Here is a 16,500-nt window from a genome sequence, read left to right as displayed (position 1 = left end):
TTTCACAGGGGTCACCTAAGATCATCGGAAAACACAGTATTACGATTCAAAACAGTAATAAAATTACAGTTAAGAAGTAGCAATGAAAACAATGTTATGGTTGGGGGTCACCAGAACATGAAGAACCGTATTAAAAGATCACAGCATTAGAAAGGTTGAGAACCACTAATCCAAACAAAAGATGGCAATAAACTTGGATCTGAGTCTTATTTTAAAAATACATGTCATATATATATTTTAAATATAATATATATTAGCATCTGCTACCTATAATGTACTCTCGTGATATTTATACCCCCATTACCCTTTCTTCCTGAGGCTTGCAGAGTTCCACCTCCTTTCCAAAGAATCCCTCCTTCTTCATGTGTTATCTAGTCTAGATTTGACCGATGGGAGAGAGTAGGTAATATCTATTGTTCTGAGCCTGATTTATTTTGCTTAATGTAGTCTCCACTTCCGTCCATTTCCTGCACATGCCATCATTTCCGATTTCTTGATGGCGGAGTTATACACTCCATCGTGTGTAGATGCCATTTCTTCTGTCCATTCTTCTCTTGAGGAACATCTACACCGGCTCCATAGTGTCACCATGAGCAGCGGTACCTAGAGGTCTCTCTTGTCTGCTGACTTGGATTTCTTTGGGTATTAGGAATGGCATGACTGGTTCCCATGATGCTTCTATCTTTAGCTTTTTGAGGACCCTCTTTATAGACTTCCATTGTGGTCACACAAATTTGCATTCACAACAAAAGTGTGAAGAGTGTTTCTCCTTCTGCACGAATTCAGCAGCATTTATTGTTTGCTTCGGGATAGCTGTTCCCACTGGCTGCAAAGGAAACTTGAGGCAGCTTTAACTTCCTTTATGGCTAGAGATGCTGAACACCTCTTTGTGTATTAACTGTGTTTGGGCTTCTTTTGAGAACTGTCCATTTATTTCATTTGCTCATTTGTTCTCTGGGTATTTATTAACTTGAATTCTTCATATGTTCTGATTATTAATCTCCTACCAGCTAAGTATTTGGCAACAATTTTCTCACATTTTCTAGACTAGTTGTTATCAACCTTCTTAAAGCTGTGATCCTAAAACAGTTCCTCATGTCGTGGTGACCCCAACCATAAAATTATTTTCATTGCTACTTCATAACTATAATTTTTCTACTGTTATAAATAGTAATGTAAATATTTTTTGGAGACAGAGGTCTGCTAAAGGGGTCATGACCTAAAGATTGAGAACCATTGTTCTAGAATGTTTCTTCAGCCTATAATTGCTTGCCTTACTGTGTGGAAGATTTTTAATTCAATGCCATCTCATTTTCCAATTCTTGCTTTTATCCCCTGAGTTACTAGTGCTCTAGTCATAAAACTATTGCTACTGCCTATATCTCGAAATATCTTCTCTACATTTTCCTCTACCAACTCCAGGGTCTAGGGTCTTATGCATTAAAATCTTTGATCTATTTTAAATTGATTTTTGCACAGAATGAGAGATACGAGTTTCAGTCTTTTACATGTTTTTCCAGCACCATTTGTTAGAGACTGTCTCTTTTACAACAAATGTTCCTGGTATCTTTGTCAAAAATAGCCAGGAAATGGAACTGGTCTAGACGCCCATCAACAGATGGACAGATTAAAAAACACGGTACATATACACAATGGAATTTCATTCTATGGTAAAGAAAAATGAAATCATGAAATCATGATGTTTACAGGAAAATGGATAGAATAGGAAATTATTATATTTAGAAAGGTAATGTAGACTCTGAAAGATAAACACCACGTTTTCCTTCATATATAGAAAGAGGAATTTAAATAATTTATTAGTATATTGATACATATAATGCCTAGTTGCTATAATATACATACATATGAACGTGTTATGTGCATGTGTTTAACTGTGGAGAGGTCACCAGAGGGTATCGTCATGAGAGGGGACACAGACAGTGATGCAATACACAGGATAAGAAATCATAAGGGGCCGGGCGGTGGTGGCGCACGCCTTTAATCCCAGCACTCGGGAGACAGAGGCAGGCGGATCTCTGTGAGTTCGAGACCAGCCTAGTCTACAAGAGCTAGTTCCAGGACAGGCTCCAAAACCACAGAGAAACCCTGTCTCGAAAAACAAAACAAAAAAAAACAAAACAAAAGAAATCATAAGGGGACAGAAGGGAAGCCTCCAGGAAGGGGCAGAAGTGGGGCAGTGGAGGAGGAGAAGTGTGTGAAAATTCCATAATAAGGACTACTGAGAACTGAAGAACAATGGCAATGGGTTCTTGATCCTATTGCATGTAATGGCTTTGTGGGAGCCCAGGTAGTTTGGATGCTCACCTTAATAGACCTGGATGGAGGTGGGTGGTCCTTGGACCTCCCACAGGGCAGAGAAACCTGCTTGCTCTTTGGGCTGAGGAGGAAGGAAGACTTGATTGGGGGAGGGGGAGGGAACGGGAGGTGGTGGCGGGGAAGAGGCAGAAATCTTTAATAATTAAATTAATTAATTAATAAAAAAAATTAAAAAAAAAGACCTTTTATTTTGTATGCTAGCAAATTGAAATTTTAAAATAAAGAATCAAATGGCTTCAGCTGCACAGGTTTACTTCTGAGCCTTCTGTTCCACGGTGAATGTGTCTATTCTTTGTAACCACACTGTGCTGGGTTATGATGCATTGGTATTCAAGGTCTCTGAGGCTTCCAGAGCCATTTAGGACTCTTTTTTCTATTTCTAGGCAGGGAGTCACTGGCATTTTGATAATGTTAACTGCACTGATTCTGTGGGTGGTTTTGGGCAATGTGGTCATTTTTACAGTACTGATTCTTCATAATCTACAGACGTGAGCAGCTTTTCTTTCTTAGCACTGAATTTGTGGTTTGGAAGTAGACATGAGCACCAGAAGATGGAGTAAAATAAAGTGGGTGAAACAGACGAGACAAGGAGAAATCAGAAGTCTTCAGAGACAAAAATGACTAAACAAAATGAAACTAATTTGTTATGATCCGAAATAAAGATAAATATTCATAAACATTTGTAGGCTGAAATATAGCTTTGAAAATAACCAAGGCAATAATAAATAAGAAAAGGATTGATTGCAAAATTGATAGAATCAGAATACACATTCTTAACATGATTATCTCTAACTTTAATAGAACAGGGAAATAGTTAGAAATTTGACTATTATTAATAAACAAACTGAACTGAAAAATAGCAAACATAATATTTTATAAATAGTGGTTATACATTTTGCTAAAAGACTCATAAAAACAATTTCAATCTATTTCCCAAAGCAAAATATTATTGTCTAGATTTTTTGAACCATAAAATTACAATAAAAATAAGAAAGTTAAACAAAACTGCCCTAAACAAATGATAAAAAACATTATCTGAGTAACTTTGAGCCGAATAAATCTCAAACCAAGACAGCTTGGTTGGTACAGTGCCTGTTCTGCAAGCAGGAGGACCTCAGGTGGGACCTTCGGCGTGTAAACGCAAGGTGTAGCCTGCATATCTGTAACCTGGTGCTGGGGCTCATTGGCCAGCTCAGTTGGTGAGTGCCAGGTTTGGTGAGAGACCATGTCTCAAAAATAAGGAAGAGAGTGATTTTGGAAGACACCTTATGTTGACCTCTGGCCTCTTCATGCATACACATACATATGCATGTACACTGCCCCTTACCTGCCCATGTCCACATAAACATGCACCTAGAATATACATACACACACACAAGGTATATAAAAATCTTAAATAAATAAAAATAGACACCATAGTATTTATGCATTAAAAACATACGGGATGGAGTATAGAAAACAATTAATTCGAAGAAAAATTCTAGAATGTAAAAAGTTGCAAAAAAAAAAAATACTGCCTACACCCTCACAACAACAACATCTGGATACATTAGAAAATCATAATATTTCCTAAGCCAGTCAGAATGCCAAGATTCCTGGGTAATCAAAATGCTTAAAAAACTAAGAGACAACTGGGCATAGTGGTACACATCTTTAATCCCAGGACTCAGGAGGCAGAGGCAGACAGATCTCTGTGTGTTTGAGGCCAGTTTGCCTACAGAGTCTGTTCCAGGACTGCCAGAGCAATACAGTAAAGTCCTGTCTTTAAAAAAAAAATCAAAACAACAACAACAAAACCCCAAGAGATAAACTTGTAGCCCCTAGAACAGTAAGAAATACACGCACAGGGTCACCCACAGCAGAACACAGGGGAGAAATGATGGGCTCACAGATACAGGTGAGCTGACTATGGAGACCACCTAAGTCCACGCCAAAGGCACAGCAGGGCTGGGGTGAGAGTAGGCAGTTCCCGGTGGTACATAGTATGGGAGGAGCCTCACCGCCCACGTGGTTCTTCACACAGGCTGAACAGATGTTCATAAAACAGAGCAGCCACTATGGCCAGGGACTTCTCAGGAATGCCTTCCTTCCACGGCAGACCCAACCTTCCTTCCACAGCCGGCAGCAGGAGGGTGTGGTCTGCTCCCATACCCATAGAACAGCCCCAGTGGCCTGGGACCAGGTAATTTACTGTTCTTCTCATTGTGTGACACAGATTCCAAATGGCTTGGAAAAGGACAGCAGAGCCTCTCACTGGTCCCCATCACCAGCAAGCAATTGTGAACAGTAAGCAGCAGATCATTCTTTGAGGAGAGGAAGAGTGTGCCAGGAAATATCCCCTAGACATCCATGCACAAAGTCTTAAAGGCTGTAGAGCAGGACCACAAAACACACAAGAGAGAGCTCCAAGAGGCAGCATCTGCCCTAAGTACAGTGTTTTGAAGCCAGAGGTTCACAGAAGGCAGCCATAAAGTTAAAAACCAAAAACCAAAATCCCAAAGTTAGCAATAATAAGTAAAGAATAAGAGACCATGGGTTTGAGAGGCAAGGGCACATGGGAGGGATTAGGGAAGGACAGGAAGGAGAAATGGTGTAATTATTTTAACAAAATTTAGAAAAATTAATTCAAAGCCATAGTCACAATTAACTGTAGTGTCCAAAGTGCTCACACCGATGGCTTAGATGGAACTAGGCACATTGTCAGAAAAGATGAGCAACAGCAATAATGTCATTGCTTACATGATTTTACATATAATGTCAGTGTGTGATCACAGTTAAAGAGGCAGACATGTAGTTGTGCAGTGGTGGCCCACATCTTTAATCCCAGCACTCAGAAGGCAAAGAAAGGCAGATCTCTGTGAGTTAGAGGCCAGCCTGGTCTACAGAGTGAGTTCCAGGACAGGCTCCAAAGCTACAAAGAGAAACCTTGTCTTGAAAAACAAAAACAAAAACAAACAAACAAAAAAAGAGGCAGAGATGCTAAGAGACATAGCAATTATTTCAGGAACAACTCTGTTACTTGAAATATATATCCATTTAGGAATTTACTATATTCATGGATAATAAAGTTAATTCTTGAGTTTAAAAAAAGGATGACATACAATATTCCCATAGAGAATTTGAGGAGAAGTTGGAAACTTTAGAATGGAAATGCCAGAAGAATAAATAAATAAATAAATAAATAAATAAATAAATAAATAAATCAGAAAGAACCTAAAGGTGTCTTGATAGGCTCACTGTAGACCCATGTGTCTACAGTGACTACATGATCTCAATCCAACCTGGAACCTGAGATCCAGTGTGGTGGTGCTGAGGGGTGGAGGACATTTAAGAGATCAATCACAAGAGTGACATGCTTGTGGGTGGGCTGGGGGACTTCATGACAGATCTGAGGGACTGGCTAGGCTCTTTCTGCCCTTTCATTTCTTCTTCCGTGTGAGGACACTATTCAAGGTGCTGTCCAAGTGGAGACCAAACCTCAGTGCCTTGATCTTTGTTTCCAGTTGCTGGAACTGTAAGAAAACATTTTTATTACTGAAAATATTTTTAAAAAGCAGTACTTGAATTTGCATATGTGTTGCAGAATATTTGCGTAACTGTGCAAAGATGTGTTGATTTGTTTAATAATGTAAAGATGTGTTGATTTGTTTAATAATGTAAAGATGTGTTGATTTGCTTAATAATGTAAAGATGTGTTGATTTGTTTAATTATGTAAAGATGTATTGCATAATACTTGTTTAACTATGTAAAGATATACTGCTATTTTACCTTGCCTGCCCAAGGTACCTGATTGGTCCAATATGAAGATGAATGGCCAATAGCAAGAAAGGAGGTATAGGTGGGACTTCTAGGCAGGGAGAGTAAGTAGGAGGAGGAATTTAGGCTCAGGGAAGGAAAAAAGAAAGAGACTCCAGGGAGACATCTACCAGGGACCCAGGCAACCAGACACAGAGGAAGACAGAAGAGTAGGACATACAGAATGAAAGAAAGGTAAAAAGCCCTGAGGCAAGATGTGAGTGAAGAGAAATAGGTAAAATTAACTCAAAAGAGCTAGTGGGCAAGCCTAAGCGAAGGCTGAACATTCATAATTAATAGTAAGTCTCTGTGTCTTTGTTTGAGAGCTTGCTGGCAGCCCAAAGATAAACCAACTACACATATGCCTGCCCTCCACAGTTCTGAGTCTGTGCAAATGAAGGGATGTCCAAACACACCTGCAGCCTCACTGATCTTCAGTCTGGCTCCCTCCCTCTGCTCAGCACCACTCAGGTCCCATTCATTTGTGTACTTGGATTTCAGCCCATTACAGATGTGTCTGCACTGAAGCCCCAGGGCTGTTTCCCTTGTTATTCCCTAAGCAACAGAACACAGCTATTTATACACCATTTACATGAAGTCAGGAGAATAATTATCTGGAGTTGGTACATAGGAGGGGGCTAGAGAGATGGGTCAGCCCTTAAGGGCATTGTTGTTCTTGCAGAGGAGCCAGGATTTGTTCCCAGCACCCAAATGATGATCACAATGAATGCCTGGGGACCCAACACCTTCTCTCTGCAGGCACCAGGCATGCACACAGCATACATACATACATGCAGGCAAAGCACCCAAAACAATAATATAAATAAATCTTGAATTAAAAAATCAAGTACAGGGAAGGATGCACACATATGATGGCTAGCGTCAATTATCAACTTGACAGGATCTAAGATCATCTTGGAGACACATCTCTAGTCACGCCTATGAGGAGCCTTCTAGATTAGGCTAATCTAAAATGGCAGCATCTTGTGAGCACAGAAAGTGCGGACAGTGACCTAACCATCTCTCTCACTGCCTCCCGACTGAGAAGCACACAGTAGACCAGCTGCTCCATCTGCCTGCCACCTTGCCCTCTCAATTAAACCCTTAAGTTGCTTTTTTCACGCATTTTGCCACAGCAGAGACAAATAATTGCTACACATAGGTAATGTGAAGATACTATCCCCCCTTTCTTTAGAAGGAAGGGGCTTGAGCATCTTCAAATGTTTGGGTCCCAGACAGCAGAGTGAGACTTTTAAACAAACTACCAATCCATGTTTAGAGATAATTCCATGTTTAGAGAAATAATCTTTAAAATTAATAATTCCATGTTTAGAGAAATAATCTTTAAAATTAATCTTAAATAGACTTGATAGCTTAGAGAAAAAAAAAAGTGGAGCAGACACCCCTGGTGTCTACCTGTCATCTCTTTTTCTTTCTTTTCTCCTTGAGCCAAAAAGAAAGAAAGAAAGAGAGAGAGAGAGAGAGAGAGAGAGAGAGAGAGAGAGAGAGAGAAAGAAAGAAAGAAAGAAAGAAAGAAAGAAAGAAAGAAAGAAAGAAAGAAAGAAAGAAAGAAAGGGCAGAGTCCGCACGTCATCCCTACCCCTGCCTATGTACAACCTCCTCCACTGTTAGACCCCTACCACTACGGTGTATGTGCTATACCAATGACCTGTGGTTAACGCTGTAAGTCCACAGTTTATAGTTCACACCGGCCATGGATATTCTGAGGACACTGACAAACACATTCTGTAGTATCAATGAGAACGCTTCCATTTTCCTAAATCTCCCCTCTGTGGTGCCCATTCACCCCTGGTCACCATTGACCTCACTGTCTTAAGAATTTAACCTTCTCCAAAATGTCTTACGTGTATCAGAAGCTTTATGCAGCCTTTCAGATGAGCTGCCTCCACTCAGCACGCCCTAAGTCTCCTTCGTAACTTCTTGTACTCAATAACTGAATAGTGCCAGTGTGTCTTTGTCTGTTCACCTACTGAGGGACATCTTGGAGGCAAGCAGGGTTTGGAAACTATGAAAAAAATATCAATAAGCATCAACGTGCAAGTTTTTCTGTGGGTATACTCTTTCCTTCTTTCTTTCCTTAAGTGTTGAATGTTTTATTTTATTAATTAAATTTTTTCTTTGGCTATTTTATATACTATATAGTCAGGGTTCTCTAGAGGAACAAAAGTGATAGAATGAATCCATATATATTAAAAGAGGGATTTTTGGAGGCTGTGGTTTGGCTAGTCCAACAAAGGCTGTCTCCCAATGGGAAAGTAAAGGATCTTGGTAGTTATTCCTTCCATGAAGCTGGAGGTCTTGGCTAGTCTTTGGTCTATATTAGTGCCCCGAAGAAAGAGGTTCTCATACCAGCCCAGGGATGTTTCAGCAGCAGGACAGATGGTTTAAGTTTTTAACTTTTGTAAATACTTTTAACTCTGGGTAAATACCAGAGTGTGGTTATTGGATCATATAGTAAGAATATATTTGGTTTTGTGAAAGTCTGAGATTGCCTTCTGAGATGACTGTAAGTTAGTACTTAGCATATCTGTAGCCCCCATTCTTTGTTTCTGTTTTGGTTTGCCACTTTCTTTATGCGTCTTGTGATATTTCCCCCAAGCATTCTGGCCTTCCCTTTCTCTTCTTTCTTAGAAGTTATACTTTCTTTTTTTATTGCTTTATAAATCATACCATTCAAAATTTCCACTTTGTCCCCTCCTCCCATTTCCCTCCTGCTCCCCCACTCACCCCTCCCCTTCCCCCTCCAGTCCTAAGGGAGGGCAGTACCCTGCCCTGTGGGAAGTCCAAGACCCTTCCCCCTCCATCCAGGCTTAGGAAGATGTGCATCCAAATAGACTAGGGTCCCAAAAAGCCAGTACATGTAGTAGAGACAAATCCCAGTGCCATTATCATTGGCTTCTCAGTCAGCCCCAATTGTCAGCCACAGTCAGAGTCCAGTTTGATCCCATGCTCATTCAGTCCCAGTCCAGCCGGCTTTGATGAGCTCCCATTACAGGCACACTATCTCAGTGGGTGGACCAACCCCTCGCGGTCCTGACTTCCTTGTTCATATTCTCCCTCCTTCTGCTCTTCAACTGGACCTTGGGAGCTCAGTCCCATGTTCTGATGTGGGTCTCTGTCTCTATCTCTATCTATCACAGGATGAAGGTTCTATGGTGATATTCAAGATAGTCATCCGTTTGACTACAGGACAAGGCCAGTTCAGGCACCCTCTCCTCTACTGCTCAAGGACCTAGCTGGGGACATCCCTGTGGACACCTGGGAACCCCTCCAGAACCAAGCCTCTTGCCAACCCTAAAATGGCTCTCTTAATTAAGATATCTTCTTCCCTGCTCCCATATCCGCTCTTCCTCCATCTCAACCTTCCCACTCCCCCAAGCTCTCCCCAATCCTCCCCTTCTCCCTTCTCTCTTCCCCCTCTCCCCTTCTCCCTCCCCGACCCCCACCCCATGCTCCCAACTTTTGCCTGGCGATCTTGTCTGCTTCCAATTTCCAGGAGGATCTATATATGTTTTTTTTTTGGGGGGGTTCACCTTATTATTTAGCTTCTCTAGGATGGCAAACTATAGGGTCAATGTCCTTTGTTTATGGCTAGAATCCACTAATGAGTGAGTACATACCATATTCATATTTTCAGATCTGTGTTATTTCACTCAGGATAGTGTTTCATATTTCCATCCATTTGCATGCAAAATTCAAGAGGTCATTGTTTTTACCGCTGAGTAGTACTCTAATGTGTACATATTCCACACTTTCTTTATCCATTCTTCCGTTGAGGGGCATCTAGGTTGTTTCCAGGTTCTGGCTAGTACAAATAATACTGCTAATGAACATAGTTGAACAAATGCTTATGATTGGGCATCTCTTGGGTATATTCCCAAGAGTGGTATTGCTGGATCCTGAGGTAGGTTGACTCCCAATTTTCTGAGAAACCACCACACTGATTTCCAAAGTGGTTGCACAAGTTTGCATTCCCACCATCAGTAGATGAGTGTTCCCCTTACTCCATATCCTCTCCAGCACAGGTTATCACTGATGTTTTTTATTTTAGCCATTCTGACAGGTGTAATATGGTATCTCAAAGTTGTTTTGATTTGCATTTTCCTGATTGCTAAGGAAGTTGAACATGTCCTTACGTATCTTTTGGCCATTTGAACTTCTGTTGAGAATTCTCTGTTCAGTTCAGTACCCCACTTTTTAATTGGGTTAATTAGAAGTTTAAAGTCTAGTTTCTTGAGTTCTTTATATATTTTGGAGATCAGACCTTTGTCTGATGTGGGGTTGGTGAAGATTTTCTCCCATTCAGTTGGATGCCTTTTTGTCTTAATGACAGTGTCCTTTGCTTTATAGAAGCTTCTCAGTTTCAGGAGGCTCCATTTGTTAATTGTTTCTCTTATTGTCTTTGCTACTGGGGTTATACACATGAAGTGGTCTCCTGTGCCCATGTATTGCAGGCTACTTCCCACTCTCTCTTCTATCAGGTTCAGTGTGGTCGGATTTATATTGAGGCCTTTAATCCATTTGAACTTGAGTTTTGTGCATGGTGATAGATATGGATCTACTTTCATTCTTCTACAGGTTGACATCCAGTTATGCCAGCACCATTTGTTAAAGATGCTTTCTTTCTTCCATTGTACAATCTTAGCTCCTTTGTCAAAAATCAGGTGTTCATAGGTTTGTGGATTGATATATGGGTCTTCAATTCGATTCCATTGGTCAACATCTCTGCTTTTATGCCAATACCAAGCTGTTTTCATTACTGTTGCTCTGTAATAGAGTTTAAAGTCAGGGATGGTAATGCCTCCAGAAGTTCCTTTATTGTATAAGATTGTTTTGGCTATCCTGGGTTTTTTTGTTTTTCTGTATAAAGTTGATTATAGTTCTCTCAAGGTCTGTGAAAATTTTTTTTTTTTTTTTTTGGTTTTTCGAGACAGGGTTTCTCCTGTGAAAAATTTTTATGGAATTTTGAAGGGGATTGCTTTGAATCTATAGATTGTCTTTGGTAGAATTGCCATTTTTTTATTTTTATTTATTTTTTATTCTTTTTTAATTAAAATTTCCACCTGCTCCCCGTTTCCCATTTCCCTCCCCTCCTCCCAAATATTGCCCCCTCCCCCCACTCCCCTCCCCCTATCCCCACTCCTCTTCTCCTCCCCCCACACCATTCCCCCTCCCTCTCAATACTGAAGAGCAGTCCAAATTCTCTGCCCTGCGGGAAGACGAAGGTCTTCTATCTACGTCCAGGAAGGTGAGCGTCTAAACAGGCTAAGCTCCCACAAAGCCAGTTCATGTATTAGGATCGAAACCTAGTGCCATTGTCCTTGGCTTCTCATCTGCCTTCATTGTCCGCCATGCTCAGAGAGTCCAGAATCAACCCATGCTTATTCAGTCCCAGACCAGCTGGCCTTGGTGGGCTCCCAATAAATCAGTTCCACTGTCACAGTGGGTGGGTGCATCCCTCGTGGTCCTGATTTCCTTGCTCATGTTCTCCCTCCTTCTGCTCCTCATTTGGACCTTAAGAGCTCAGACCGTTGCTCCAAATTGAGACTCTGTCTCTACCTCGATCCATCGCCAGATGAAGGTTCTAAGGTGATATGCAAGTTATTCCTCAGTATAGGATAGGGTCATTTCAGGTTCCCTCTCCTTAGTTGCCCAAGGTACCAGCTGGGGACATATTCCTGGACACCTGCGAACCCCTCAAGAGTCAAGTCTCTTGCCAACCCTAAGATGGCTCCCTTAGATAGGATATATACTTCGCTGCTCCCGTATCCTCCCTTCCTATATCCCAACCATCCCAATCCCCCGAGCTCCTCCCATCCTCCCCTTCTCATGTTTCTCATCCCATTTCCCCTTTGCCCCTTGCCACCTCACCCGCAAGTTCCCAGTTTTTGCCCTGCAATCTTGTCTACTTCCCCTCTCCATGCGGATGACTATATGATTTTCATTGGGTTCACTTTCTTATTTAACTTCTCTAGGATCACAAATTATATGCTTAATGTCTTTTATTTATGGCTAGAAACCGATTATGAGTGAGTACATCCCATGATAGCCTTTGGTGGCGAGGTTGTGGAGAAAGAGGCACACTCATTCATTGCTGGTGGGAATGCAAACTTGTGCAACCACTTTGGAAATCAGTGTGGCGATTTCTCAGGAAATTTGGGATCAACCTACCCCAAGATCCAGTAATACCACTATTGGGAATATACCCAAGAGATACCCCATCAAATGACAAAAGTATCTGTTCAACTATGTTCATAGCAGCATTGTTTGTAATAGCCAAAACCTGGAAACAACCTAGATGCCCTTCAATGGAGGAATGGATGAAGAAAATGTGGAATATATACATATTAGAGTACTACTCAGCAGTAAAAAACAATGACTTCTCGAATTTTGCGTGCAAATGGATGGAAATAGAAAACACTATCCTGAGTGAGGTATCCCAGACCCAAAAAGAGGAACATAGAATTGCCATTTTTAACTTGGTTGATCCTACCAATCCAAGAGCATGGGAGATCCTTCCATTTTCTGGTATCCTCTTCAATTTCTTTCTTCAAAGCCTTAAAGTTCTTGTCAAATAGATCTTTCACTTCCTTGGTTAGTGTTACCCCAAGATACTTTATGCTATTTGTGGCTAGCGTGAAAGGTGATGCTTCTCTGATTTTCCTCTCTGCTTCTTTATCCTTTGTGTACAGGAGGGCTACTGATTTTTTTTTTTTGAGTTCATCTTGTATCCTCCCACATCACTGAAGGTATTTATCAGCTGCAGGAGTTCTCTGGTAGAGTTTTTGGGGTCACTTATGTCACTATCATATCATCTGCAAATAATGAAAGTTTGACTTCTTCCTTTCTAATGAGAATCCCCTTGATCTCCTTATGTTGTTTTATTGCTATTGCTAGAACTTCAAGCACTATATTGAAGAGATATGGAGAGAGTGGACAGCCTTGTCTTGTTCCTGATTTTAGTGGAATGGCTTTGAGTTTCTCTCCATTTAATTTGATGTTAGCTGTCGGCTTGCTGTATATTGCTTTTATTATATTTAGATATGATCTTTGTATCCCTAATCTCTCCAAGACGTTTATTATAAAGGGGTGTTGAATTTTGTCAAATGCTTTTTCAGCATCTAATGAAATTATCATATTTTTTTCTTTCAGGTTGTTTATATGATGGATTACATTGATAGATTTGCATATGTTGAATAAGACCTGTATCTCTGGGATGAAGCCTACTTGATCATAACGGATGATTTTTTTTAATGTGTTTTTGTATTTGGGTTGCCAGTATTTTATTGAGAATTTTTGCATCGATGTTCATGAGTGAGATTGGTCTGTAATTCTCTTTCTTGGTTGAGTCTCTGTGTGGTTTTGGTATCAGAGTAACTGTAGCTTCATAAAAGGAATTTGGCAATGACTCTTCTGTTTCTATATTGTGAAACACATTAAGGAGTATAGGTATTAGCTCCTCTTGGAAGTTCTGGTAGAATTCTGCATTAAAACCATCTTGTCCTGGGCTTTTTTTTTTTGGTTGGGAGGTTTTTGATGACAGCTTCTATTTCCTGGTGACTTATAGGTCTATTTAAATTGTTCTTCTGGTCTTGATTTAATTTTGGTATATGATACTTACCTAAAAAAAATGTCCATTTCTTTTACATTTTCCAATATATTTTATTTCTTTGACATCTTACGTGGTTGCCTTAGAGTTTGACACCACATTTCCCAAAGTGCCAAGTCCAGTGTCAAAAATATATACATCATGGCATGCGTGCTGCAAGTACCTTATGTACCTTAAGTGAAGAAATGTTTGCAATTCTTCTTTTCTGTTGCTGCGAAACTGTTATCACATCAATTAAGGGTAACACAATTGTGGGCTCAGTGTGCTTGTTTAGCAAGAATAAGACTGTGATTCCATCCACAGCAATGGCAAAATGGAAGAAAACTCAAAATGAAAAGGTGTTCGGTGCACTTTAGAGGCTATGGCTGTGGACACTAGACTCTGGACCTTCACTAAGTCAGTGCCGGATACACCCAACAAACCGTATGTTACTAACATAGATAAAGAGTCCCATCTCCCTCTGTGCTGGTCAGATGTTTAAGCACTGTTAAAACAGTATTTAAAATATTTTTTAAAAAATCAGGAGCTGGGGAGCTGGCTCAGTATGTAAAGCATTTGGCCCACATGCATGAGAACCAGAAGTTCCCCTAGAACCGTTGGAAAAGCTTGGCAGGTGTGGTAGCAGCCTGCAATGCCAGCATGTGAAAGGCAGAGCCTGGGGACCCCCGGGGCAAGCTTGCTAGCTAGACTAGCCAGAATGAGTGGGCTCCAGGTTCAGGGGTGGGCCTTGTTTCAATAAGTAGAATGAAGAGTGATCAAGGAAGATGCGTGACATCAACTTCAGGCCTCCACATGTGTGTGCATGCCAACATGCATATGTTCCAGGCACATACCCAGTTTTTTTCAAATTCACTTACTGCTGATCACAAATCCTGTGTCTACTATATCTGTAGTTTACATTTATATTTTACATGTAGTAAACACTCTTAGTTTGCATTTTATGTAAATATGCAAAGATCACTCCCTCATTATCAGTTTTTGGACTTTCCCTTGCTGCCCTGGCTGCCTGCAGCTAAGAACCATCACTCCAGCAGCCAGCTGGATTGTTCTTAGGACAGCAGCAGGCTTCTCAAACGCTCCAAGGATGCCTTGAGACAACGGCACAGAGTCTGAAGCTGACTGCTGCAGTTCCGGCCCCTCCTGTTTGGAACAGATGAACTACAGATGACCCTGCAACTATTGCCACCTTGGCCAGATGCTCTAGCAGTGGGACTGCTGCCGTGCTGTAAGGGTGAGACTGTGCTTGGTCCAAGCAAATGGCTGTGATTGGTCCAAACATCCATTCTTGGGACTCTAGGCTGGCAGTTCAGACTCACTCAGTCAACTGGGAGGTTTTTTTTTTTTTTTTTTTGAGTGAAAGCTCATGATTTTATTGTCTTCATAACAAGGTCAGCTTAGAACTGGATCACTTGGCCCTTTCTCTTCTTATCACCACCCAGTTCAAAATGCTTGCATCTCTTAATAGCCAGCATCCTCTTAGATCTGCAGTTGGGCTCCACACATTCCAGTCTCAGCACAATCTTCTTTGTAGTTTTCGCCTTTTTGCGGAAAATAGGCTTAGTCTGCCCACCATAGCCACTCTGTTTCCTGTCATAACGCCGCTTTCCCTGGGCATACAAAGAATCTTTGCCCTTCTTGTACTGGGTCACTTTGTGGGGTTGGTGCTTGCCACATTTCTTGCAGAATGTCCGGCGGGTCTTAGGAACGTTCACCATGTTGGCGGGTGCGATATCGGCACAGAAAGAAAGAACTGGGAGGTTTTTAAACCCAAAGCAGAGATCTCATAATGAAAAATCCTATGGAAATCTAAGCCCACTACAAAAGGTGTCCCTCCCCCAAGAAAGATGCTTGAACTCACCTTCAACTAACTATTGAAGAAAAGTAAAATACAGGGATGGGTACTGGATAAAAATTCCCAACAGTCCCTCCCAGATGGTCCAACATTTGACATTGTGACACAAAATCTGTACAATCAAGTCACCAAAAATGGGCAAACACCACACACACACACACACACACACACCAACAAATTAAAAAAAAAAATCTAATGATGTTTTAAGTAAGTTTTTAAGGTTGGATATACCCAATTGTTAATAAGTTAAAACTCTCAATCATAAGGCTGGCTAAATATGTTGGTATAGAAGTGAAATGGAGACAGAGTTGGGGGGAAGTATCAATAAATAACTTTATAAATATAGAGGGCCCAGAGGTTGCCTGGTCACAGCTGTGTGGTAAGAGTATCTCTGAAGCTGAGAGGGCCGCTCGGTGAGAGCTACAAGGTCTGTGATTAGTCCCCTATATCTGTGCCTCCCTAGGGTCTCCCGCCACAACCCATTAGATCCCTGAACATGTTAATTGGTGCTTTAGAGTCAGGTCTGAGAAGTCCAAAACCCTTGACTTTGATGCTGGATCTTTGTGCTTTTAGGGAACTGGAGAGATGACTCAGCACGCTAAGGGCCTGAGTTAGGATCTCTAAAACTCAAGTAAGAAGCTGACTGGAACCCATGTTTCTTAAAACCCATTTGTTTTAACCCTGACAGTGGTTCCCTACAGAGAAGAACATTTGCAGTCAGGCCGGCACCTGCCCCGTTCTTGCACAGTTCAGATCACCACGCGGACATCAGCTAGTCATAGTTGCAACCTACATCGTGGGCACCGTGTATCGTGAAGACTTCATTACTTTCTCTAGAAGGAAAAGCAGAATGGAGGCGATGACTGAGTCTTTTCTCTTCCTCTG

At 41.2% G+C, this 16,500-nt stretch overlaps 1 protein-coding gene across 1 annotated transcript; it reads right to left on the bottom strand.

Annotated features, from left to right (window-relative positions):
* Positions 1–15,118: 15,118 nt before the first annotated feature.
* Positions 15,119–15,506, bottom strand: LOC130878333 (60S ribosomal protein L36a). The gene has a single exon (XM_057776251.1). It carries the CDS (start codon positions 15,476–15,478, stop codon positions 15,158–15,160), a length of 321 nt encoding a protein of 106 aa, XP_057632234.1. The 5' UTR covers positions 15,479–15,506; the 3' UTR covers positions 15,119–15,157.
* Between the last annotated feature and the right edge of the window lie 994 nt (positions 15,507–16,500).

This window comes from Chionomys nivalis, chromosome 7 (assembly GCF_950005125.1).
Source record: "Chionomys nivalis chromosome 7, mChiNiv1.1, whole genome shotgun sequence".
NCBI classification, from domain to species: Eukaryota; Metazoa; Chordata; class Mammalia; order Rodentia; family Cricetidae; genus Chionomys; species Chionomys nivalis.
The sequence above is the reverse complement of the archived record's forward strand: the minus strand, read 5'-3'. Positions and strand labels throughout refer to the sequence as shown.